The 24,333-nt window shown below is 40.6% G+C and overlaps 2 protein-coding genes across 2 annotated transcripts in view; both read right to left on the bottom strand.

The window, feature by feature from the left end:
- The window catches only part of ccdc18 (coiled-coil domain containing 18), an 81,418-nt gene that overhangs the window by 54,544 nt on the left and 2,541 nt on the right, over window positions 1-24,333 (bottom strand). Inside the window, exons 2-5 of the mRNA XM_080836609.1 lie at window positions 12,666-12,736; window positions 12,413-12,517; window positions 8,657-8,753; window positions 8,397-8,518 (exon numbers count right to left, since the gene is read on the bottom strand). Coding sequence (XP_080692735.1) covers window positions 8,397-8,518; window positions 8,657-8,753; window positions 12,413-12,517; window positions 12,666-12,724 — 383 coding nt within the window. The 5' untranslated portion in view covers window positions 12,725-12,736. The remainder of the gene's footprint in view (window positions 1-8,396; window positions 8,519-8,656; window positions 8,754-12,412; window positions 12,518-12,665; window positions 12,737-24,333) is intronic.
- LOC308363471 (uncharacterized protein) lies at window positions 15,254-18,778 on the bottom strand (the record flags this gene model as incomplete). Its single annotated transcript, XM_080836278.1, has 9 exons — window positions 15,254-15,499; window positions 15,572-15,786; window positions 16,079-16,251; window positions 16,776-17,089; window positions 17,220-17,306; window positions 17,413-17,532; window positions 18,152-18,204; window positions 18,407-18,489; window positions 18,595-18,778. The coding sequence occupies 7 exons, from the start codon at window positions 18,776-18,778 to the stop codon at window positions 16,247-16,249; spliced, it is 846 nt and encodes a 281-aa protein (XP_080692404.1). The 3' UTR covers window positions 15,254-15,499; window positions 15,572-15,786; window positions 16,079-16,246.

Raw genomic sequence — 24,333 nt, 5'->3', positions numbered from 1 at the left:
AACGCCGCGCCCCTCCCTCCTCATCCCCCACATCAGTGCTGACTGAGCGCTAGGCAAAATCGGTGCAGCCTACTTCTTCACTGACCTGCAGCATCAGACAAACAGGTAACGACGGTGTTTGTGCAATCCCCCGACCTTGTTTGTTATAAATTAACAACAACATTAGTGCCGCTGTAACATTGCGTCTGAAAACATAACTGGTCCGACGTTTCCTAAAAAAATAAACAAACAGCTAAGTTGATTTTAAAGCATTGTCCAGCTGTTTACTGACGTTTGTCATGTTTAATGACATTATTTGTCTGAAAGTGCATATTTTGTGTTGTATAAATGCCGTTTAAACAATTTCGAAAGTATGTTAAATGTATGTTTATAAATGACATGAGAATTCACAGCTAGAAAATAGCAGGTAAACTTTGCTAGCTCTCGGTGTCGTGCTATCCTTGACCCACATTGTTTAACGTGACATTTGTGTATCTCTTCGTTTTGCCTGTTTTACAACGATCAAACTTGTATGAGTAATTGCAGAGGGTGAAAAAGAGTAAAATAAGGGAAATGAAAGCTAGCTGTCTAATCCTGCCAAGAGGAAACACAGGTTCAGAACAGCATAATTATTGTAATGCTTGTAACGGATCCCCGTATAGTGGCGTGAAACTTACTGCTGGTGAAATCGTTCTTTTATTTTCTCCTTTCTTCGTTATACATTCAATAAACTGTCAAACTATCACCACCATACGAGCTATGGCCTCATACGGGTCCATTAAATCATTCATCTTTTCACAATGTGTGCATGTGCATCCGTCAGTAGGCTAACTTAATCTCTAGCTATACTGAGAAGTTCACAATAAAACATAAACAAATCTGCGATACCTTTTTAACCTTAGTTGTCACAATAAAAGTCCTAATTATCTATAAGAGAGAATGTGGCATAAAGCATCGATACGTTCTTTAAACATTAGATTATTATTTAGGCACACATTAAAGATCAATAAGTCAAATCTAAAACAGGCAATCAACTCAAAATAATAGTCCTTCTATGGGGCTATTTACAATGCTGCTATGCTTTTACCTTCAGAAACAGTGTTGTTTTCGTCAGGCAAGACGAAAACGAAAATGACGTCGTCAGACCCCTTTTTTCCATGACGAAAATGAGACTAAGACGAACGTCACCAAAGCCATATAAAGACTAAAATGTGACGAAAAATGTAGACATTTTCGTCAGACGAGAACTAGACGAGACTCAATTGTTAGTGAGTGGACGAACAAAGTTTCAAAACATGCTTTTTTTCCGCCAACTATAATATGCGTGCAATGTCAATCAAGAGCTCAGACATCAGAAATGGAGCCAGCTGCTTGTCCTAACAGTCACGCCCCCATCACACACTAAAAGCCTCGCTCACGCGCAGCTGCCGTACGGCTGTACGCACTGTGCGTACCTTCTGCTACGTGAGAAGAAGAAAGAGAGAGAGAGAGTCTGCAATCATGCGCTGAGCCTGGCCAGTGCACAAAGCATAAACAAACGAATAGTGATTAAAGTACAAACAAACGCTTACAAAAGTTATCTGACACACGCTGTTCCCAGCACGACGCATGCATTGCCACTGTAATTCAATACTATGAACGCATATTACAATAGGTAAACTGCAGACAGAGGGGCGCGCAAAAAAAATGCGGTACTACGATCTCCCTGTCCAAATGAATGGAGTCATTTGACTTTATGATCAGCATATTCAGGGTTTGCTTCAGTATCTTACACCCCTCTTCCTTATCCGACAATGTATGGCAGCAAATAAAATCGGTGTACGGACAACTAATGGCCGTTGAGTATGCAGAGCTGGAGCTGTGGAAACAGCTAAATGAGTTACAGCCAAATCGCAGTGAGCCTTGTCAAGCCCTGGAAAGTTCGGCAAATTTCCACCCAAACATTCATTGAGTCTTGTTGACAATGCCCGTTTAAACAACGTCTGCTGAGCGGTCATTAAGTACAATCTTAAGACATATCTACGAAGTACGATGACTGACAAAAGACTGACCGGACTTGCTCTCATGAATATTCACACAGATTTGGAAATCGACAGTGAAAAAGTAAAAAAACAATATGCAGAAGGAGAATTCACTTAAATTGTAAGGGCAATACGTTTAGGCTGTAACCCATTATCTGCGCGTGAGTGTTAATGTGCACGGTTTTTTTGGGGGGGGGGGGGGGCATTACGGAGCAAATCTCCCGACTATTGCGCCCGTCATGTTTAAAAATAGCTTGCAACGCCAACACGAACAGTGGGAGAAGGGAAGGGGTAACATAAAGTTCTTAGAATTTTAATACAACAATTTTGCCAGCGAATACAAAGTTCTAATACTTTGCCGGCGAATACAAAGGTTATAAAGTTCTAATATTTCGAGAGCGATTTTAAAGTTGAAACCGACTTAGTTGACCACACGCAAGTTAACGCAGTTAAACGAAAGCTAAAATAATGTGCTGATTCATTGCCGTTGCATCACCTCAAGCAAAGGTGCAGAGAACATCTAGGGAGGAAGAAACAACAGCCACAACAGCAGCTACAGCTACACCAAGGGCATGTTGCAGTAGGTGGCTCATTGTATTTTGTGTAACACATGTATTCAAAACATCAAGCACTTTCGCCCACTACACTTTCATGCTCCGGTAAGTTTTTTTCCTTTGCTCTCGCACGCCCCCTTCAGTGAAGCAGAGGTAATGTTTGCCTTCCCTTAATTTTTTTCAATGCGGTTTTTTGTCAGATCAGTAAGACTATAGTATGATAAGCTTTTGAATATCCATGCTGTAGTGTTAGTTGGACAATAGTTATCTATCATATAGGTGTCATTTCAAAGCTTAATTTAGATTTTTTTTAGTAGACCTAATGCAGCGCTTCTTATGAGGTTAAATTAATTCATCTGAAGTACATTTTTAATAGCCAACTCTTGAATGTGCTTTAAAAAATTGTGGTCATGCAAAAGTAAATTAAATAATGAATGTATAGTTAAGGAGGGCCTTTAAGGATGCCTGGGTATAGCATACAGCGCGTGTTGCGGCAGTCACCAGCCAATTGGGCAATATTGGTTGATTTCTTTTAATCCATTCTGAGAGTGATTAACATAATATTAAAATCATAGGCAAAGATTGTTTAGATCAAACAATGTCAGAGTAGGTCTGAAATGGCAGGTTTAATTTTGGCCGGTAAAAAATATGATTGGCTGGTAAAAAATTTCATCTACCAGCCAAAAAGTTAATTTCCAGCCCTGCTTGTACGGGCAGTACGGGGACAGGGAGCCGAGTCGAACGACGGTCACGGAGACGAAGCCACGACCACAACTTCATGCTGCGGCTTCAAACTCACAGGAAAAAAATACCACAAACCTCAAAAGGCACCTGAAGGCCAGTGTGTTTCATTATGATAAATGTATTGGCCTATTAAATAAATACACGCATCTTATGTATATTTGATTTTTGACTAAAACCTTTTGAGTTTTCGTCGGACTAAAACTAGACTAAAACCTTTGGAGTTTTCGTCGGACTAAAACAAGACTAAAACCTTTTGAGTTTTCGTCAGACTAAAACTAGACTAAAACTTTCAAAGATAGAAATGACTAAAATGGGACTAAATCTAAGAAGCATTTCGTCAAAAAGACTAAGACTAAAACTAAATCTAAAATGCCTGCCAAAAACAACACTGTTCAGAAAACAGTCAAATTATTATCCACAACATTGATTTATCTCATTCACAAAATTTGCAGCATAACGCCAAAAAAAAGACAGACTCAAAAAGCAGAAGGACAGGGAACTGCAGCAAGCAGCTCAGAGTAGCCGCTCCTATTTAACTTGGATCAGGCCATCAACGAGCCAATCAAATGAGGGAGAATCAGTTACCCTACTAATATACAAGTTGAAAATATCCTTCTGTGTTTTTTTTAAATGTATTATTATTATTCTTAATTTCATAAATAATTTTGGCGATGGGTGCCCTTTTTATTTTTTTGAGCACCTGCCCCCCAAAATGTCTGTGCACGTGCCTGGGAAGAAGTTTATTTGTTCTTTTAAACGTCCTTGACATCCAAAAAGATTTGAAAGAGAAAAACAGTCTTGTCAGTTTGGGCCAATATCGATCAGGCTTTGCTATAGAAGCTGTAGAAATTCTGCATGGACCACCAGTCCACAACCTATATGTAGTAATAATAATAATTATAAACTGTATTTATATAGCACCTTTCATGCAAAAGAATCCAGCCCAAAGTGCTTTCACATAGTTCACAGTTCAAATCTTTAACAGTGTATCCGACAACATGAAGGATTCAACTTCTTAGACCATAGGTCTTCAACAGGGGACTCCCAGGGGGTCCGCAGAGGGGTCGCGAAATCTTTGGTTGATGACATTTTTTATATATATTTCTTAAAAAAAAAAATTCAACCAATTTTTTTCCCCACAAATTTAAATGTCTTCCGAATCAGAATTGTATTTATTCCCTTTAAATTCACATTAACATAAATCCAACATATTGTAGTGAATATAAATATAATATAAAATGATCGAGAAGACGTTATCTTTCAGTCCAATGCACACATTCAGCTACCCACAGGAGCTCTCTCAAGCTGGGAACCGGTTCACTCACAGCACCTTTCATGCAAATCACGACAGCAAAGTCTAAAGAGCGCGAAGATCAAAAATAAAAGATGGCGGACCAAACTCGGTAGCTGGTCTTGTTTGTAGTTTGACATTTGTTTGCTTAGATTTAAAAAAAAAAAAAAAAAATACAGAGAAATAGACACTGTACAAGGTCAAAAAACCTGAATTGTAACAGAAAAATACGTCTGAGAAGATTTGCGGGGTGTATGAGCCCCCTATCTAATGTTTGCATGCTACTACCTACAAGGTTAACAACTTGCTAGCGGTGTGATTGGTTTGTTGACCTGTCAATCTCACTATAACCTCTCTGTTGTCAACACAACCCCATGCGCCAGGCTCCTCCTCCGTCATCCGTTGGATCGTGTCAGTCAGGAGTTATTGAAAAGAAGATACATCTCACTAATGTGGGAGGATGTGTGCCATCGACAGATGCTTGAGGATTCACTGTCCCTTCTTTATGTATGATGACATAAAAACATATATCTGGCCTACTGGTTAGGGTTTTTCGGGCTGGTAACCGGAGGGTGGCCAGTTCGATCCCCGACCAGTAGGAAAAATGTGGGCGGGGGAAGTGGTAGTGCACTGCTCTTCCATGCCCACATCCACGGCTGAAGTGCCCTTGAGCAAGGCACCTAACCCCAATCAATGCTCCCCAGGCGCTCAAAAGCAGCTCACTGCTCCAAGTTAGTGTGCTTCACTGTGTTTATCACTGTGTGTATCACTACCCTGGATGGGTACAATGCAGAGACCGAATTCAGAGTGTGTGTGTGTGTCACTATCTCTGTCATAACATAGTCACTAGTCACCAGGGCTCATTTCCATTCCCTGTACCTTTCATGTTGTTAAATGTAAAATTCAATTCAATGTTCAAAAATGTTAGGTTAAATTCAATGTTAAAAAATAAAAATGTAAATAAATATATTAACCTTTGTACTATTTGAATAGCTAAGTATTGAATGCACAATAACAGGGTTGCTATGTTTATATGGCCCTAGGCCCAGTATATTATAAACAAAATGTTATGCAATTTATAGTAGGGGGTCCCTGCTCATCTCGCCATCAGTTATGGGGTCCCTGGCCTGAAAAACCTTGAAGACCCCTGCCTTAGGCTCATGGAACTGTGCTAATATGGATGAACTATCCAAGTCAACGCTAACAAGTCTTTACATTTGGATTGGATTGGATTGTCAGAATTTTTTTTAATGTGCTTCCATCTCTCTAAATTTCTATACTTATTTGATTAATATTGTATTATTATTATTGTATAAACATTCATACTAAATTAAAGAAAAACTGTTTAGGGTAGATGTGTTTAAGCGGTTTGAGCAAGATGGAGAAAATTCTCAGGAGCACTTAAAAGTGAAGTTAAGTGAAAGTGACTCTATGGCAGAGGTGGTGTAGACTCACACACTCCGACACCACCTCTGCATTTAACCCATCCAGGGAAGTGACACACACACACAGTGAAGTGCAGTTACACACTAACCCGGAGCAGTGAGCTGCCTTTGGCGGCGCCCGGGGAGCAGTGATCGGGGTTAGGTGCCTTGCTCAAGGACACTTCAACAGTGGCTCTCTTCCATAAAGCTTTGATTGGTGAAGAACCCAGGCAACAGTTGTTGTATGCAGAGTTTCTCCAATCTCAACTGTTGAAGCTTGAAACTCCTTCAGAGTAGTCATAGGTCTATTGGTGGCCTCTCTTACCAGTCTCCTTCTTGCACGGTCACTCAGTTTGTGAGGGCGGCCTGATCTAGGCAGATTTACACATGTGCCATAATCCATCCATTTCTTGATGATGGATTTAACAGAATTCCAGGGGATGTTTAGTGCTTTGGACATTTTTTTGTATCCTTCCCCTGACTCATACTTTTCAACAACCTTTTCTCTGAGTTGCTTAGAGTGATCTTGGGTCTTCATGATGTAACAATAGCCAGGAATACTGATTACTGAATACTGACCAGTGAATGCACCTACCAGACACAGGTGTCGTTATACTACAATCACTTGAGACACATTCACTGCACACTGATCCCCATTTCACTAATTGTGAGACTTCTAGCACCAATTGGCTAGTCTGGGAAGTCCCGCCCCTCTTCTTCCGGCCAATTTGATTTTGCCTCTGAAGTGGGTCTGGCAAACTTTGGATAGCCGTTCATTTCAACATTTCCAGAATCTCTGGAACCAATCACAAACTGGCTTTTGGCTACCTGGTGCGCCATTGGCGGATTTAAAATAACCACGTCAACGTAACAGAAGCGAAAGCAAAGAGAAAGCACAGCAAAACTATATACTGCTCTCGCGGCTGTCTTGGATGATTTCAAAGGCAAGTTTTCTTTGAAAATAGAACAGAAACCTGCTCTGGAACAATTCATACAGAAAAAAGATGTGTTTGCTTAATTACCGATCGTTGTATCGTTGTATAGTATCGTGGTCTGATTGGTTAAAGGCGTGTCCAATTACGTGAGTGAAGTGGACCTCCATTTAGTACTTCGCCATACTAACTGAGCAAATGAAATGCAGTGAAGGGGCGGGGAATTCCCAGACAACCAATTGGCTGGACCTCTGTTGAATAAGGTCAGTCTATTTAAAGGGGGTGAATACTTATGCAATCACTTATTTTCATTACATATTTTTATTTGATTTACATAACTGTGTAGAAATCTGTTTTCACTTTGACATTAAAAAGGGCAATTACTGTACCTTCTGTTTCAACCACAGCACCAGCACCCTGAACCACCCTGATCCTAGCGACACTCTAACAACCAACTAGAAACCACCTTGACTACCGTAGCAACACCTGAGCGAATCCCCATAACTAGTGCCACCCTAGCAACCACCTCAACCATCCCAGCAACCACTACCATATTGATACCCAAGCAACACGCATAGCAACCACCTCAACTACCCTACCAAGACTCTAGCAACCACTTTGAGTACCATAGCGACACCCAAGTAAACCCTAAACCACCACAGCAACACCTTAGCAACCACCATAACTACTGTAGGAAACTGAAGGGAAATGAAGTTAAAAAGTAGACTGAAATACAGACATTTGAATTATATTGTGATTATAAGGGCCATCAATATCAACAGATATATTTTGCCATATTGCCCCATTCTAATCAGGATTATAGTTTTCCATCACATAAGAATGCACTGGCAAATCACACGATCTACATAAGAATGCACTGGCCAATCACACGATCTACATCGCTTTCTGTACCTTCCTTTCAGCCACATATACTATTAGAATGTACATACAAAGCAAATGAACATTTCAAATGGCTCCCTTGAATGGCCCAGCCCTTCACACAGAGACCTCTCCTCCAGAGATCATCCCCTGCATAAACCCAATATGGCTTCTCCACTCCTCCTCAGTCTACTCCTCAGCTGCAAAACAAGTCTGCAGAGTTGATCCATGTACTCATCCTCCCATGCAAGAAAAGGTCAGGGCTACGCAGCATAGCATCATCCACAACAAGCATGTTTATATAAGGACTGCCAGGCATACACAAGTCATTTGATACAACCACTTCAAAAGATTCCAAGGAAGTTGAGGCCTAAACAAGAAACTGTTTTTTTAACCGTCATTTCTTTCCACTGCTCAGTAGAACTGTTTTCTGGGATGGAATCTAGCCTCAGTTTTGAAGGAGACCATCCATAGTTGCAAAACAACATTTCACCGAGCTGCATCGGCGCCCAAGACAGCAAACCACATGTTCTCCCAGCAGCACAGGAAACTCAACACATGAAAGAGCTTACCGAATTGTGTGATGAGTTTCATCTTTTTCTCTCTCCAGTGCAGCACATCTTTTGTCCAAGTCCATCCTCTGTCCGTCACACACTATGAGGGTCTGTTTCAGCCTGCTCTCACTCTTCAGGACCTAAGAGGGGAATCAGGCACGTAAGACAGAGAGTGCTCTCACTCTTCATGACCTAAGAGGAATATCAGACACGTAAGACAGAGCTAGCCATGAAGATCAGGGAGGGGTTCTTGTGATCCCACACTCTTGCTCTCTCACCTTGGTCAACTTTTCACCAACTTCCTCCTTGTAGTTTTTAAATGTGACTGACAGCCTTTCTGCGTTGCTCAGGGCCTGGTTACTCTGCTGCTCCGCACTGGAATGTCAAGAGAAAGAAGAGTTGTCTTTGAGCAAAATTATATTTTTTGGATCAATTTTGCAAATCTTAAACAAAGGCAGTTTAAGTGCATATTCACTGTCTAGAATTTCTTAAATGTTTAGAAATCCTTGTTAATAAAGTGAATCCTTTTATTTATATTTAGGATATTTCTCTACAAGAGCTCACAATACTTGCATTGGAACTAAGAATAATGTCTCGTTTACGTTCCTTTACTTTGATCTTGAAGGCCAGCATGCTTCTGCAACAGTGTCACATTGTTGTGTAAATGATGTGTAGATGTACTACTGTATATGCTCCCTAAAAGGTTGCCCTTGTTGCAAAGCAATTCACCTCCAGAACAATAGGTGGAGTAAAGTTTAATTCACTTTAATGTTTTTGTTTATGAGCCTGCCATTTGCTCGGCAGATAGAAAACGGTTTCCCTAACAGAAAGTCTGAAGCTTGAAGTTATTTTCAAACCTTAACTTGGGTAGCACTTAAAAACTGAGCAGACATGCAGAATACATTTTAGTAATCTCATCTCGTAACATTCGTTTAACATAGCATTGCATGTGTCGCTGCCAAATGTGAGTCCGCTGCCTGATGTGAGTCCGCATGCGCAAACACAAACGGTTCACACATAATGTGGGTTTATTCACTGGTATATTTAATTGTGTTGTAAACGGTGACAAGCGCATTTGTTTACGTTTGAAATCCACCAAGGTTTATGATGTTACGCTTCAAGTTTATTGAATTATTAGTTAAGCAGTGCATTCATTACTAGTAACAGTAATACAACATAGCCCCATATGTTGACGGTGAGCCTTAGCTGGTCACCGTTTACAACACAATTAAATATACCAGTGAATAAACCGACATTATGCGTGAACCGTTTGTGTTTGCGCATGCGGACTCACATCAGGCAGCGGACTCACATTTGGCAGCGACAGCATGTTTAAACTGTGATAGAAACTACGTTAGCTTAATGCTAACGTATAGGGGAAATTCCATAGAGACCGCGCTAGCGAATAGCATATTCATCAAAGTAAACAATTCAAAAAAACTTCGGTTCATTACAAGTGGTTTCGGTTCATTACGACGGGTTTTATAGGCTAAGTGCTCATTCTTTCTAAAAGAGCATTCATCTTTTCTAAACATCTTCAGGGCTTTACTGGCTTTTAAAAATGGCGGTATGAAAACCGGAAATGTGAGACTCCAGACAGGATGTAGTCAACCGACCAGCAGACCAATCACAGCCTTGCAGGCTGCGAGGCTTGTGTAAATCCTGTGCACATTTTGGCCCAAGTCTAGAAAAATCAGCCGACTCACGCAAGACGTGAAAAGATGCGCTTGGGTCTTGCAAGGGGCTTGCAAGGGCCTCTTGCGCCTGCCCTTGCGCCTGCCTTTGCGCCTCTGAAATTCCGGAAGCATAAATTGGGCATGAGTCAAGAGATCCACCAGGTTAAAGGTTGTGATACATTTATGAATGTCGATTACAGGCTTGACACGTTCATCTTCTACAAAATTGGTGCAAATTGGACAAAAGGCCTCGGACATACAGTCCTGCTCACCATTATTGGCACCCCTAGTGAATATGAGCAAACAGGGTATGAAAAAATATGTCTGTGCTGTTTATCCTCTTGGTGTTTCACTTAAAATATTCACAAAAATCTTACCTTTACATTGAAGTTAAATTATTGTAAGAGAAAACAACGTTTGAGATTAAATAAATATTTTTTACAAAAACATGTGTGCCACTATTATTGGCACCCCTTGAAAAATCTTATAATTGAAATTTAACTTAAGTATATTTCCAGTCATGTTTTACATTTTTAAGTTCACCTGTTTAATTATGAACTCTTAAGAGGTTAACCATGACTTCCTGTTCCACTGATGTACAAATATGAGATGAGACAGGCCAAATTCCATTAGTCATTCATCACAATGGGAAAGACCCAAGAACACAGTGACGATGTGCAATAAAAAGTTGTTGAGCTGCACAAATCAAGAAATGGACACAAGAAAATCTCGTACCAGTTGAAAATACCCATTTCCACTATCATGGAAATAATAAAGAAGTTTAAAGCGTCAGGTGATGTTAAGAATCAGCCTGAAAGACGACGTGTGTACATTGACCCCACGCACCGTGAGGAGGATGGTTCAACTGGCAAAATAATCTCCAAGGATCACAGCTGGAGAATTGCAGACATTAGTTGAGTCTTGGGGTTAGAAAGTCTCCAAAACTACCATCAGACGCCACCTACATCACCACAGGTTGTTTTGGAGGGTTGCCAGAAAAAAGCCTCTGCTGTTAATCAACAACAAACTAGAGTGCCTACAGTTTGCCAAATGGAAGTCAGACTTTCAATGGGACTGAGTTAAATGGTCAGATGAGACCAAAATAAAGCTTTTTGGCAAAAACAACAGAGGTGGGTTTGGCGTAGACAGAAAGATAGCTATACAGAAAAGCACCCCATACCTACTGTGAAGTATGGTGGCGTATCTTTGATGTTGTGGGACTGTTTTTCTTCCAAAGGCCCTGGACATCTTGTTAGGATACATGGTATCATGGACTCGATCAAATACCAACAGATATTAAATGAAAACCTAACAGCCCCCTCTAGTAAGCTTAAAATGGGCCATGGTTGGACCTTCCAGCAGGACAATGATCCGAAGCATACCTCAAAATCAACACAAAAATGGTTCACCGGCTGCAGAATAAAGGTTTTGCCATGGCCATCACAGTCCCCCAACCTAAACCCCAAAGAAAATCTGTGGGATGAGCTGAAGCCGAGTCTACAAGCGTTGACCTCAGAATCTGGAGAGATACTGTATGTAAGAATGGTGTCAGATCCCATGCCATGTGTTCACCAACCTTATCACGCATTATAGGAGAAGATTCAGAGCTGTTATCTTGGCAAAGGGAGGCTGCACAAAACATTTAATTAAGGGGTGCCAATACCTGTGCACATATGTTTTGAAGAATGATATTTATTTAATGTAAAAAAAAAAAACATTTTCTCTCAATTATTTTACCTCAATGAAAAGGTAAGATTTTTATGAATATTTTGAGTGGAAGATCAAGAGGATAAACAGCAAAGACGTATGTTTTCATAGCCTGTTTGCTCATATTCACTAGGGGTGCCAATAATGGTGAGCAGGAGGGCCTCGGAGAAGGAAATTGTCAGGCAATTGTCAAAGCATCTCTGCCGCCCTGCCGCAGCCAGCCCTTTCAGCAAAAACTTTCTGTGGCTTACCCTCTTCATGGAGGGTGTCAATGAGTGTCTTCTGGGCAACTGTCAAGTCAGCAGTCTTCCCCATGATTGTGGTTGTGTGTACTGAACCAGACGGAGACATTGGGCTCAAGAAACCTTTGCAGGTATTTTGAGTAAATTAGCTGATAAAAGCTCTTCTCAGATTGACATTTCTGTATTTTAAATTATTATATTTTGAGATACTGGATTTTTGCCACTTTATGGAAACATGCCACTTTATGTGTAATGATGGTAGAATATATGAAGGCATCACTTTTTGAATTACATTACGGAAAAAAAGAAACTTTTATACAATATTCAAACATTTTTAGATGCACTTGTATACTGCACTTGTATCCTGTCTTGGCATTTTGCACAGTGGAGTTATTTTGATGACCATTACCGTTTGGCTTGACGGGATTTAATGGCAATTTCAGCTCTCAGTGTGTTCAGCTCCTGCTCCAGTTGTACTACCAGATCGTTGCTGTGAGCTGCAAGAGGTGCACACCTGGAGAATGCATTCATATTACAGATCAGAGGGAACCAACAACTTAATTTTGATATTTACTTCTAGGAAACTGATTCTGTTCCCTTAGTATTGCTAGCTAGTTATAACAGGGTATTGGTACCAAGAGGAATCAAGAGAGAAGTCTTACAGCTGGGCTTTTTCCTGGCCATCCAACTCCATCTCCAACCTTGGAATCTCTTTCTTCATAGCATACCAGTCCTTCAACCACAGCACACAGGCATAAAGGGAAGCCATCAACATAGTGAGATTAACTATACCTGCTACGAAAATCATCTTTTAAGTCTTACAAGCAGTTTACATAGACCTGAATAATGACATTTCTATACACTGCAATTTAAAAGTTTGGAATCACCAGGAAAATTACCCTTTTTCTAGGAAAACGTAGATTCTAATCTATCAAATAAAGTGCTAACTAAATAGGGCATAACAAGGTTAGAAAAAAATAATTTCTGCTTGAAACAACACTTCTGTGCTTGAAACTTTGCTAGTGATACTACACATTTTGTTAACCCCTTAGACATTTCTGAAATTTCTGAATCTGCTAAAATACTAAAATGTGACCAGATTACGGTGGCCGAGAAGGGCAAAACACAAAAACAAACTCCGAAACATTTTTACATTTTCTAAAACACTTTTACAAGTTTCGAAACACTTGTACAAGTTTATTTTACAAAATTTACATTTGAGAAAAAACTTTTGCAAGTTCCGGAACAAAACAACATCTTAGAAAACACTTTTGCAAGTTAATTTTCTTACGGAAAGGGAATGTACCAGATCAGAGGTTGAGCCGGAAGTGATAACGAAAGCGTTTGAATTCAAGTTCATAGCGATTCAAGATGGACAGCGGTAGAGCAGCGTTTTGTCCGTTCTGTGGCCAACACATGAGACTATTAACACGGTTTTGTTTTTCGTGTGGCAAGTCTTTAGAGTGTTTAAATCGCGCTGACCAGACGGAAGGACCAGATGTGCTGCAGCAGTGCAAACTCTATTTTCATGAGGGACACTCTTACGCTGTGATCGTGGACATGATGTCGTGTTTACATGATGTACAGATCAGTTTGAGGTCTCTGAAAGGCAAACTGAATGACGCCGGGTTATACCGCAGAAGGAATTTCTCCTCTAGAGACGCAGTAATTAGGAAAATACGTCTGGAACTTTGCGGACCTGGACAGCTGTTTGGCTACCGCACGATGTGGCAGGTACTCAAATAAAAGTACAAGCTGCAAGTGAGGAGGGATCTGGTGATGACTTTGCTCCGGGAGCTCAATCCTCAAGGGTGCGAGAGGAGAACACGCAGAAGGTTCGTAAGGAGAACCTACCACTTCATGGGACCCAACTATGTATGGCACGCGGATGGCTATGATAAACTCAAGCCATTCGGTTTGGCTCTTTCCGGGTGCATCGATGGGTTTTCGCGCAAAGTACTGTGATTTGTTTGTGGCCCAACGAATAATGACCCAACAATGATCGCTCACTATTACTTATCATGTGTGCGAAACCTTGGTGTCATCCCCATGAGACTGAGGACTGATTGCGGCACGGAGAACGGGACCATGGCCGCAATTCAGTGTACCCTACGCCACCACCACAATGATTACTACTCTGGAACGTCCAGCCACATGTACGGGTCATCCACAAGCAACCAGAGGATTGAGTCCTGGTGGTCCATATACAGAAAGGGAAGGTACGTGGCCCTCGTTAAGTCATTTGATTATGGGTAACCTTCATTCATTCAAATAAACGTTATCATTTTAAGCATATACATATTATTTTATCGATTTATATAGGTCTCAGTTCTGGATGGAGTTGTTTGCGGACCTTAGAGATGCCGGAAACTTTAACGGGAGTCAAGAGCATCAGCGTCTACTGCGGTATTGCTTCGGTGATGTCATTCAGAGGGACTTGGATGAGTGTGTGAGACTGTGGAACAGTCACAGGATTCGTCCCTCCAGAACAGCATCATGTCCAGGAGGATTGCCTAATGAGCTCTACTACTTGCCACACAGGTAATACTTGATGGAACTGAAAATATTGCCATTTCGTTGGTGTAAGAAACATGAACTAAAGTTTAGCATTAGTCTGTGTCAGTAGCTCATTTAACTTGAATGTGTTCAGTGTCTCACTTGAACAATTAGCATTTGAACCCCCCGACCCCTTTGTCCTCTGTTGTCACCTCCCTCCCCCCCAATACCCCCTATAGTGTCGTCACCTCTGACTGCATTCTCCGGTCCGTTCTTTAACTTTGGTGTACTCATTTAGATTCCATCAGATGGTATTTGTCTCCCTTTGATCTTAACATTTAATAAATGTACTATTCTGTTTAACACAGGTTTGGCTCCAGAGACTGTGGATTTAAAATTGAAGAGACAGAACTGGATGCCTTTCCTGAGGCTCAGCTGACAAGAGCTCCATGTGGGGACCCAAACATGCAGGAGTACTTGGACTTAGCCATGGAGCAAAATAATTTACAGAAGCCAGATCACTGGCAGTCTTCAACTGAACTGTATCTTAGACTAAAAGAAATTGCTCAGCTCTGAATTGATTGCAGGTTTATTGTAAATGTACACAAAGTGTCTGAATTTGTCAACCAATGTTTCAATTTTCCAAAGAGGCAATTAAACAAATAAGAATGATAATCGTTATAGATCCATTATTTTTCATGTAAACTGGAAAAAAAAAAAAACACATTAAACTAGTCTCAGGGGTCTAGGGTTAGGTTGTGAAGTCAAAAACAGCCAAATCCTGGACTATTTTGTATTCCAAAGTCCATTTGTGTCCTAAACACTCCGTAAGAATCTAGGAGTGGTAGTTTTAAGACATTTGCACAAGTGTTTGCCATTGGAAATGGCGAGTTATCTAGGAACTCTAATTGTGGAAGTGGGTCTAAGCCAGCTGGGGGAAGGGATCTCAGTCCAGTTGAAAACATCAACACGTCCTCCACAGACACAGCAGCCTCTCCTTCTGCAAATAAATAAATGTTCAGACACACCATGGTATGTGGTTTTTAAAGTAGTTACAAAAAGCCTTACAAACCTTCACAATCCAGAAGATAGTCTGCCCAGTAGGCCAATGTTTGGTTTTCTTTCAGTCTTCTGTTACTTCCTGAAGGACTGAGATCAGGTTTGAAGACCCTCTCAAGGTCTAAGCCAGTGAGTTTCTTGTCGACGTGGCACAGGACAGGGGTCAGCAAAGCAGGGTGTTGCTTCAGTGCACCAAGAAACTCAAGGGCTGACAGACCATCTTTGAATCTGCAAAGTGAACACCAACACTGTTTCAATGCTGTGTAGTGCCAACTGCTTTAAATTATCTAAAGAAAACTGTTAAGGGTTCTCTCCCCGACAATTACAATCCACCTAAACAAATGTACATTTGGGGAACATAGTTGTGTGCAAACCAATTACTTTGATTTGCACATGTCAAGGTGTTACAAACTGCTAAATTTCACATGGAGTAATGCCACAGAGGACAGGGTATAACAGATACACATGCCATGAGACATTTCAAACAAACATTTCATACATAAAACTGATCTGATCTTACCTGTCAATTACAGAGGCGTTGCGGTCAATGACGTGCCAATGGATGTAGTCTGCAACAATCTCTTTTTTTTGTTCGACAGCAGCCACATGTCTGAGACAGCCAGCTGTCTGCAACATTGTGCTGTGTCTTAAAATACTGTCTCGCAGAGCATCCAATGACGCAGCATTCTCAATCTGAAAGACATAAAGAGGCATAACCACCCCAGTAGATAACTGGATATACTATCTTTTCCCATTTTTATTCAGTGACAGAAACAGCATGCTGTAACCCTTACCTTACCCTATCAAAAACTACATTACATATACTACAATACATTCTGTATGCTTATCCTGTAACGGAAGTAAACATGGTCTTAAAACATGTTAAACTCTGTCCTTCCACATAGTAGACTTATGCTATTCTCACCTCTTGTAAAGCTTTCCCTATCTCACCATCAGTTATTAAATTAACTGATGATTTGAATGAGGGCTTGCCCGCAAGATACTGAACAAGACCCTCTGACAGGAAATGGGGTCCTGGACCTCCATGTACTATTGAGACCATCTTTCCTGCCAGGAAGCAGGACGGCTGTGAATGAATTCATATTGCAAAATGAAAACATGAAATGCATTATATACTTTAAGACAGAGGAAAAATGTTAATGTTTGATGATCATTAACAAACCATTAGCACAGCACACTAATAACCCTATGCATACCATTCGCATTGAAGACCAAGAACTTATGACCTTCTGGACCATCAAAAATAGGCCGGTCTTTCAGGAGATGCATGAGAAGGGTCAAAAACTCCCTTCTAGGTCCACCGGTGTCAATGCCCTCCTCAAAAACTTCAGCATCATCTGTGAACCTGACCAGCATGTCACAGGCTTCTGAGTATGTTGAACGCTTGAATCCTCTGACAGCTCCGTCCCAAATATTGGACCTCGAAATGTTGAACCTGCTGACCTTCTTGTGGTCGATCAGAAGCGACAGGTTTGCTATCATCAAGGGAAGTGTAGTGCCTATCTCCTCCCTGTAATGACCAAAAGTGATTTAATTAATCGATATCAAATACAGTGCACACTTTTACAACAATTATTTAAATACCAGCAATATTGTTCAATGGAAAAACTGGATTGTCACACTCAAAAAGCTAATTTTACACTGCTGTGTCTTGGAAATCCTTCACACTGACTACTGCAACCAGCTCCTCATCTTCAACACCTGGTGAATACAGGTCTGTGTATTTTCTGTTGGGAAATTACAATAACATGTTTAAAATCTTAAACACAACATTTCTTCCTCATGAATTAAATTGAAAGTATGCGAGTCACTATCATTTTTTTTTATTTTTACCTGTAGCAAGTCTTGTCTGATTGTGGTGGGTCCATGTCCTCAGCATCCGATACGACCACAATCGGAACACAGTCTTTTACCTGTCCAGGCCGAACCGTTCCTGATGGTCCTGGTTCATCTCTAAAACATGATAAAAAAAAAAGTAATAAAATTATTACTGGACTGCAAAAACCTGCTACGTGTGGTGAGTACGGCTGAAAAGATCATTGGAGTCGCTCTCCCCTGCGTCTCAGACGTTTACACCACAAGCTGCATCCGCAAGGCAACCAGCATCGTGGAAGACCCCACCCACCCCTCACAAACATTTTTACTCAACTCTTTGATCTGGCAGAAGGTACCGTAACATACGGTCTGTCACTACCAGACTACAACAGCTTCTTCCCCCAGGACATACGACTCAGGGACTGATCTGATCACCTCTGTTGTCATGTTGTATACTGTCCTGCTTCACTGTTTTTGTATATTGTCTGATACATGAGGTGCAAGCGGTGCAATAGTGTAAGTAATAATACAGCCACTTAACAAGTATTTGCACTGAAACGTTATTTCACTGTACTGTGTATGTAATGACAAACCCTCTTGAATCTTGAAGCACATGAATGTATACTGTTCTTCAGGCCTACAATAGTTATCTAAGAATGTGAATGAATACAATACAGGCAAGATTCTGATTGGTTGATAACCACTTGAAAATCTAAAAAATTTGACTGACAAAGACTAGATGCCAAAATGTACCAACCTTTCATCTCTAGGTGTAGGTATGGGAGTACTTTGGTTTTGGGGTTCAAAAACCTGAGGGGACAGGCACACATTTATCAACAATTTGTAATAACTTCCATAACTGTTCCCTTACCACATAAATTGTGTGTGTGTGTATGTATGTGTACGCAATATACAGTATAAATATCAATGGTGAAAGGTTGTCAGTATTGTCATAGATAAATCAATAAACACATTTGTATGTAATTAAGTAAAATAAATAATTATGATGTACCACTGTGTCAGCTCGATTGAATTCGACTGTGCTCCTTGATGGGATGTCAATTTCAGAATCCGACTCTGAAGTATCATCCGCTACTGTAAAAATACAAGACAGTTCATGTAGATACTGTAGATGCATCCTTCAGTAGAGTATCCAAAATATGTGAAAAAATATTGAATCATGATACGAGATCCACTAACCTCCTTTAAAATCTGTTTCAAGGCAAATGAAGAGGGTGATCCTGCAATATGCCCTCCCAAGTTCCTTTTTGTACTCGGCCAATTTGAATGGCCTTTCGGATCCAGGCAGATGGACCACCTCAGACCGGTCCGGATACAAAAGGATGTACTTTCCGTCTTGAACGTCCTTATTAAATGTAATCATCTTCAGAACAGCTTGTTTGAGCAATTCTGGTGCTGCTACCTCTGGGTCAACAAATAATGGAAGCGTTTTCCCTCTTAGAGGTTTTACCTCCGTTCCAGTCGACACCATCAATCCAATGTTTATCTAATAAAAATGACAAAGATAAGATAGATTTCATGTATTAAACATATGGAAAACAAATGACTACCGGTACATAATACCCAGAATGTAGTGTCCCTCCATGGTAAAATGTTTGCCACCAGTTTCATTATGAGCCGAACATGTCCATAAGCTTGAAACTCTCAAAATAATTTTGCCCAATTGCTTCGGCAAAGCATCTCGCCCTGCACGAGAGCTTCTGTTATGTCTAGAGCGCTATATGCCCTAAAATCTACGCAAAGATACCCACTTCAATATAAATTACTTTTTCTTTAAACTTAAGTCTGTACAATAAATCTAGCGTGACACAGATCGATTTACGAGTCATCTCGAGTCAGACAGTCGAGGTTTCCCCAGGTTTGATCATCCCAAATGAAGGACTTTTTAGACCACTTCAGTGAAAATGAAGACCTACATCGCAACCATTATGTGGCCGTAAAACATCAGTGTATATTATTATAATGTTGCAGAGAGAGGAAAAGAAGAGTGAGGATGAGAGGGGTAGGAAGAGTGAGAGGTAAGGGTAGAGGTGTTCTGCTGTGCATATGTTGCACTGACTTGTTTGGTGAAAAATCAAAAATAAATGTTTCAACAGCAGGTGTATCTGCAAATATTTATATGCATGTGAAGAATCAGAAGAATTTGTTAACACTTCATTTCATACACTTATACACCACATCCCTTGTTTCAGTTTAACCTAATTCCCACATTTACTCCTTGGAGTTTAACGTCATTCATTATTTCATTCAAGCAGTCAGTACAGTCATACAGTATCATAGGGGTGAACTAGGCAGCTACCAAACTGCACACGATGGCAGACAATGCTAATATTTGAATGATGTATCCCGAAAACTCCAAGGAATGAGACGCTCTGACGTTGCGGAACCCCTCATGTTGTATATCATTTTTACTTTGATCGTATTCTGCCCCATTTTGACCTTGCGTTGCAGTGCGGTTGACTATGAAAAAAAAAACCCAGCAGGACATTTAAGGAACATGACATAAGATGTTTTTAAAGACTTAAGTCCCCGCAGCTTAGCAAAAACAGTCAGTAACATACCTGGACCGGTTTACGGTCTGTGGGCTTCTTGTAAGTAGGTTTTCCTCTTGACCCGTAGTTAAAACCCTCCCGTTCCTTTGCTTTCGAGCTTCTGTACTCGAGGAATTGTTTTAATGATGGGCAAGGTTTCCCTGCCGAAATGTACAACACAGAAAGTTAGCGGCCACTAACCAATAGCGATATTCACTTTCATTCACATACTAGCAAGCGTTATGCTGCACTTACTTTGATTTGCATTATCCGGCTGTGCAGAGGTTGCCGGTTTGTTCGGTCCTTCCGTTAGAAATTCGAGGGACCGGCCACACGAGAAACAAAATCTTGTCAGTTGGCTCATGTGCTTCCCACAAAACGGACAAAACGCCACTCTGTCCCCGTCGCCGTCCATCTTCAACGGTTGAAACCTCGAATTTGCGCGCTTGCCTTGTCATTTCCGGCTCAACCTCTGATCTGGTACATTCCCTTTCCGTAAGAAAATGAACTTGCAAAAGTGTTTTCTAAGATGTTGTTTTGTTCCGGAACTTGCAAAAGTTTTTTCTAAAATGTAAATGTTGTAAAAAAAACTTGTACAAGTGTTTCAAAACTTGTAAAAGTGTTTCGAAACTTGTAAAAGTGTTTTAGAAAATGTAAAAATGTTTCCGAGTTTGTTTTTGTGTTTTGCCCTTCTCGGCCACCGTACCAGATACACATTTGTAAAGAGAACCCAATAGACCAAACAACACAATAACTTACATATTTTTCCATCCGAGTTGAGAAAAAGGCCCAATAAGAATATGAACCCCCCCAGATTTCCAAAGATTAAAATAGGATAATTAGAATTACATGCTTAAATCAGTGGGATCATCATCAGGTGTGAGTAAGGTGCCGCTATCCTACTTAAACACATAGATCTGAATCTTCACTCTCAAAATCTAGGCTTCACCACATAGGTTTGTGTGTATGTCATGCCTCAATCAAAGGAGCTATCTGAGGACCTCAGAAAAAAGGAGTTGCTGATACTCATCAGGCTTGTAAAGGGTAGGAAGGAAAACACTGCATCAACTGGAGGAGGTTGGATCACTCCAAACTCCTCTCCTATGCGTTAAACTTTGAACTCACTACCCAGAAGATAAGAGGGAGAAGGAAAATGAACAGCAGGGGGCAGTGATGTCCTTCTATCAAGTCAATGCTGACCCACATAGGGGTAAAGGAAGAGGCCAAACAAGAGGAAACAAAGGAGGAAATGCCAACAGGAACAGTACAGGCGACAGGAAGACTGGACACTTCAACAGAGACCACTGAACCAAGAAACAAACTCACCTGGTCCAAAACCCAAACTCTCACAGACAAGGACACCTCAAAGACACCAGGACTCCACTTCTGCAACCCAATTACATTAGTTTAACAATCAAGGGTAGAAGTTAGGAACCCATAACCAGTACTAGAGGATGTCCAAGAGAATAAAGACCCAGCAGACAAAAGAAAATGCAAAAACATGAAAGGCATTTGGGTGCTTAACATAATAATGATAATAACCAGTTCTAATAACCAGTTCTACCACAAAGCTGCTTATGATGGCAAAACTGGGCACACAATTTAGCCAACGCAAATCCAGACTCCATGACACAGTTGGTGAAGAGCCTCTACTATGCACCCTATTATGCAGTGGCAAAATAATGTGCAAGGTGTTTGTGAGATGAGGAGGTTGACGAAATAAAGCATTTTTGCTGCTTGATGTTGTTGTGTTGCAACAGGTCAGAAATGCCCTGCCGCATGTGTTTGACAGGGATAGACGTACTGTTTTTCTTCCACCAGCCAACACTTTGTAAGTATTTTGCAACATTGTGTGTAACTAACTAACATTTCTATAATGTTTGTCTACATTTTTCCATAAGAATGATTCCTAGGGTTATCCATGTTTTGTTTTCTCTCCCTCACACCATACACTTTAAAAGCACAGAAACAGAACTTAAAAAGTCTTTAAACATCAAACTTGAACGACTCAGAAATTTAACAATCACACACACACTTCTCTTTCCTTCCTTCCTTTGCTACAAAATCCCTCCTGATCAGAATCTGAATCAGATTTGGTTTTCTCGGGAGCCTACCAATTCCATTTTTTGGTGCCCACAATAAAGCTGGTTGTCTTGCTACTGGCCGAAGTGTGTTGCCGAGAGTGGGAGCAAAACTCTGACTGCCTAGCTTACTCTCATCGAAAACTAGCCAGCCGTAATGTAAATAATTGCAACCATCAACATAGTTTTCTGTCTCCTTGCTCTATTTCCCCTTGTTATAGTAAGCTTACAAGCACACTGTTCCATAATACTTGAGTCCTCTCTCCCCACTTTAAAAGGTGCATTATGGATCAATAGCTATTCGCTAAAGGTATGCTAGCAGCTAAAACTAACGAAATCTCTTGAAATGTGCTGACTTTGACATTATGACAAACTAGTTACTCAACGACTGTCCTTACACAGTCAAACATCAAGCAAGTGCAACACAAGACTAAGGCCGAATCTCGATTCTTCCCCTTGCCCCTTTTTCTTTGTCTTTGTCTTTGTCTTTGTCTAAACCCTAGCACTTGCAAGTGTAAGGGCCAAGGGCTGAAAACTTTCCCCTATGAAATGAGACGCCACACGGTTTCGGGTACGTCACTTGGCGTCCCTGGATAATACAGGATGGTACATGTAAAGCACAGGTCGATGTCTTCAAACAAGTGCTGTCATTCACAGATATCAAACGGAATTCGCGGATAAGTTATCTGTAGACATGCGTGACTGTATGAGCTATGAAACTAGCGATTTAACCAAAAGTTTCAATTATGGTTGCAAATATATATACGACTGTATAGAGCACAAAACTAGACTGTCGTAATTGTTTTGTGGACGGTACATGTAAAGCACGGATCGATGTCTCCAAAGCAAGTGCTGTCATTCACAGATATCAAACGTAATTCGTGGATAATAAAGTTATCTGTACACAGGCATGGAGTCAGGCTAGTCCTAGCAAGCTACCATATAAACCAATGAAGTGGTGGCATACGCGCTAGCTGTAACCTAAAACTACTGTTTGAAAGCTTCAGTTAAGACCTACAATACTCTGCATCGTTCGTGTAGCACATTTCAGATCAAACCGAGTCATTATAAACATATAAAAAGTTGTGTAGATAGTAGGGGTGGGCGATATATATCGTCTGCGATAATATCGTCATTGTTGTTCAAACGATGTGCAAAATTACATTATCGAGTATTTAAATGACTTCGCCAAAAACAATGACACGCACGGGGAAACTGTTCATATCATGTTGTTAATATAGCCTACGGCGCAGCAGCGCTCCCCACATCACGGCACTCACACGTCTAGTGGGCCTACGTGATCACGTGACATGGCTTCTCGCATCCACTTTGCAACAGGTTAGCAGCGCATGGTGGTGTCTGTTGTGCCTCCGTTGATGTAGCATAAAATGTGAGTTTTATTAAAACATAGCGTGTGTAATGTGTAGCTATTTCATTCCGTTTGTTAACCTTTCCTTCTGTCTGTCTCTGAACGTAGTTGAATATTGTAGGGGAGTAAAATGCTCCACGGCCGAAGTAGATTGCATGTTTTTAACTTCAGGGTTAATTCCCTTTCCTTTACGTCTGCTGCTGGTTAGTAAATACAGGCAGCAGGAAAGGTTAGCAAACGGAATGAAATAGCTACACATTACACACGCTATGCTTTAATAAAACTCACGTTACTCACATACTGGTTAACACTTTCACAGCACATAAACGTTTGAGTCACCGTTAACCCTCCCTGTACGTGCTCCTTAAAGGAGCCGCACCATTTTACTAAACGTTCTTGCAATGTGAATCATTTAATTTAAATATGCTTATTGGCCTTATTGTGTACGCTTGTGCGTTTAACAGCGCTTGTTTGTGAGAGAGAGCATTTAACTGTTGATGCCCCAGTTTAATAAAGCCAGGCTATTCATAAAAAACGTACGTCAATGTGGCATTAGTACTATGAACAGTTGAGCTACAGTCGGTCCGGGCCGGGCTTGTACAGAAAAATCCTTCCCGATCCATGCTCTAATACTCATGTATTTGTACAATCCTGGACAGAATTTTAAGTTTAATAAGGCCATAAGAACTGCTGTTGATGTGCAATAATTCTCATGGATGCATGGAGCACTTTATTACAAGAGTTCAATATTTCTGCATTGCAGTTCAATTAAGTTATTTTTGTTTAAAACACAATAAAGAAGTGTTTTCCTTAAACATTGTGCCCATTATTGTAATCTCCAAGAAGGTATGACTCTGAGAATTCCAATCACATGTTTTTTAAATATCGTCTAATTATCGTTATCGTAAAAATGAAAAAAAATATTGAGATATTATTT

This window comes from Sprattus sprattus (genome assembly GCF_963457725.1).
Source record: "Sprattus sprattus genome assembly, chromosome: 4".
Lineage (NCBI taxonomy): Eukaryota > Metazoa > Chordata > Actinopteri > Clupeiformes > Clupeidae > Sprattus > Sprattus sprattus.
This window is presented reverse-complemented; position numbering and strand designations above follow the sequence as displayed.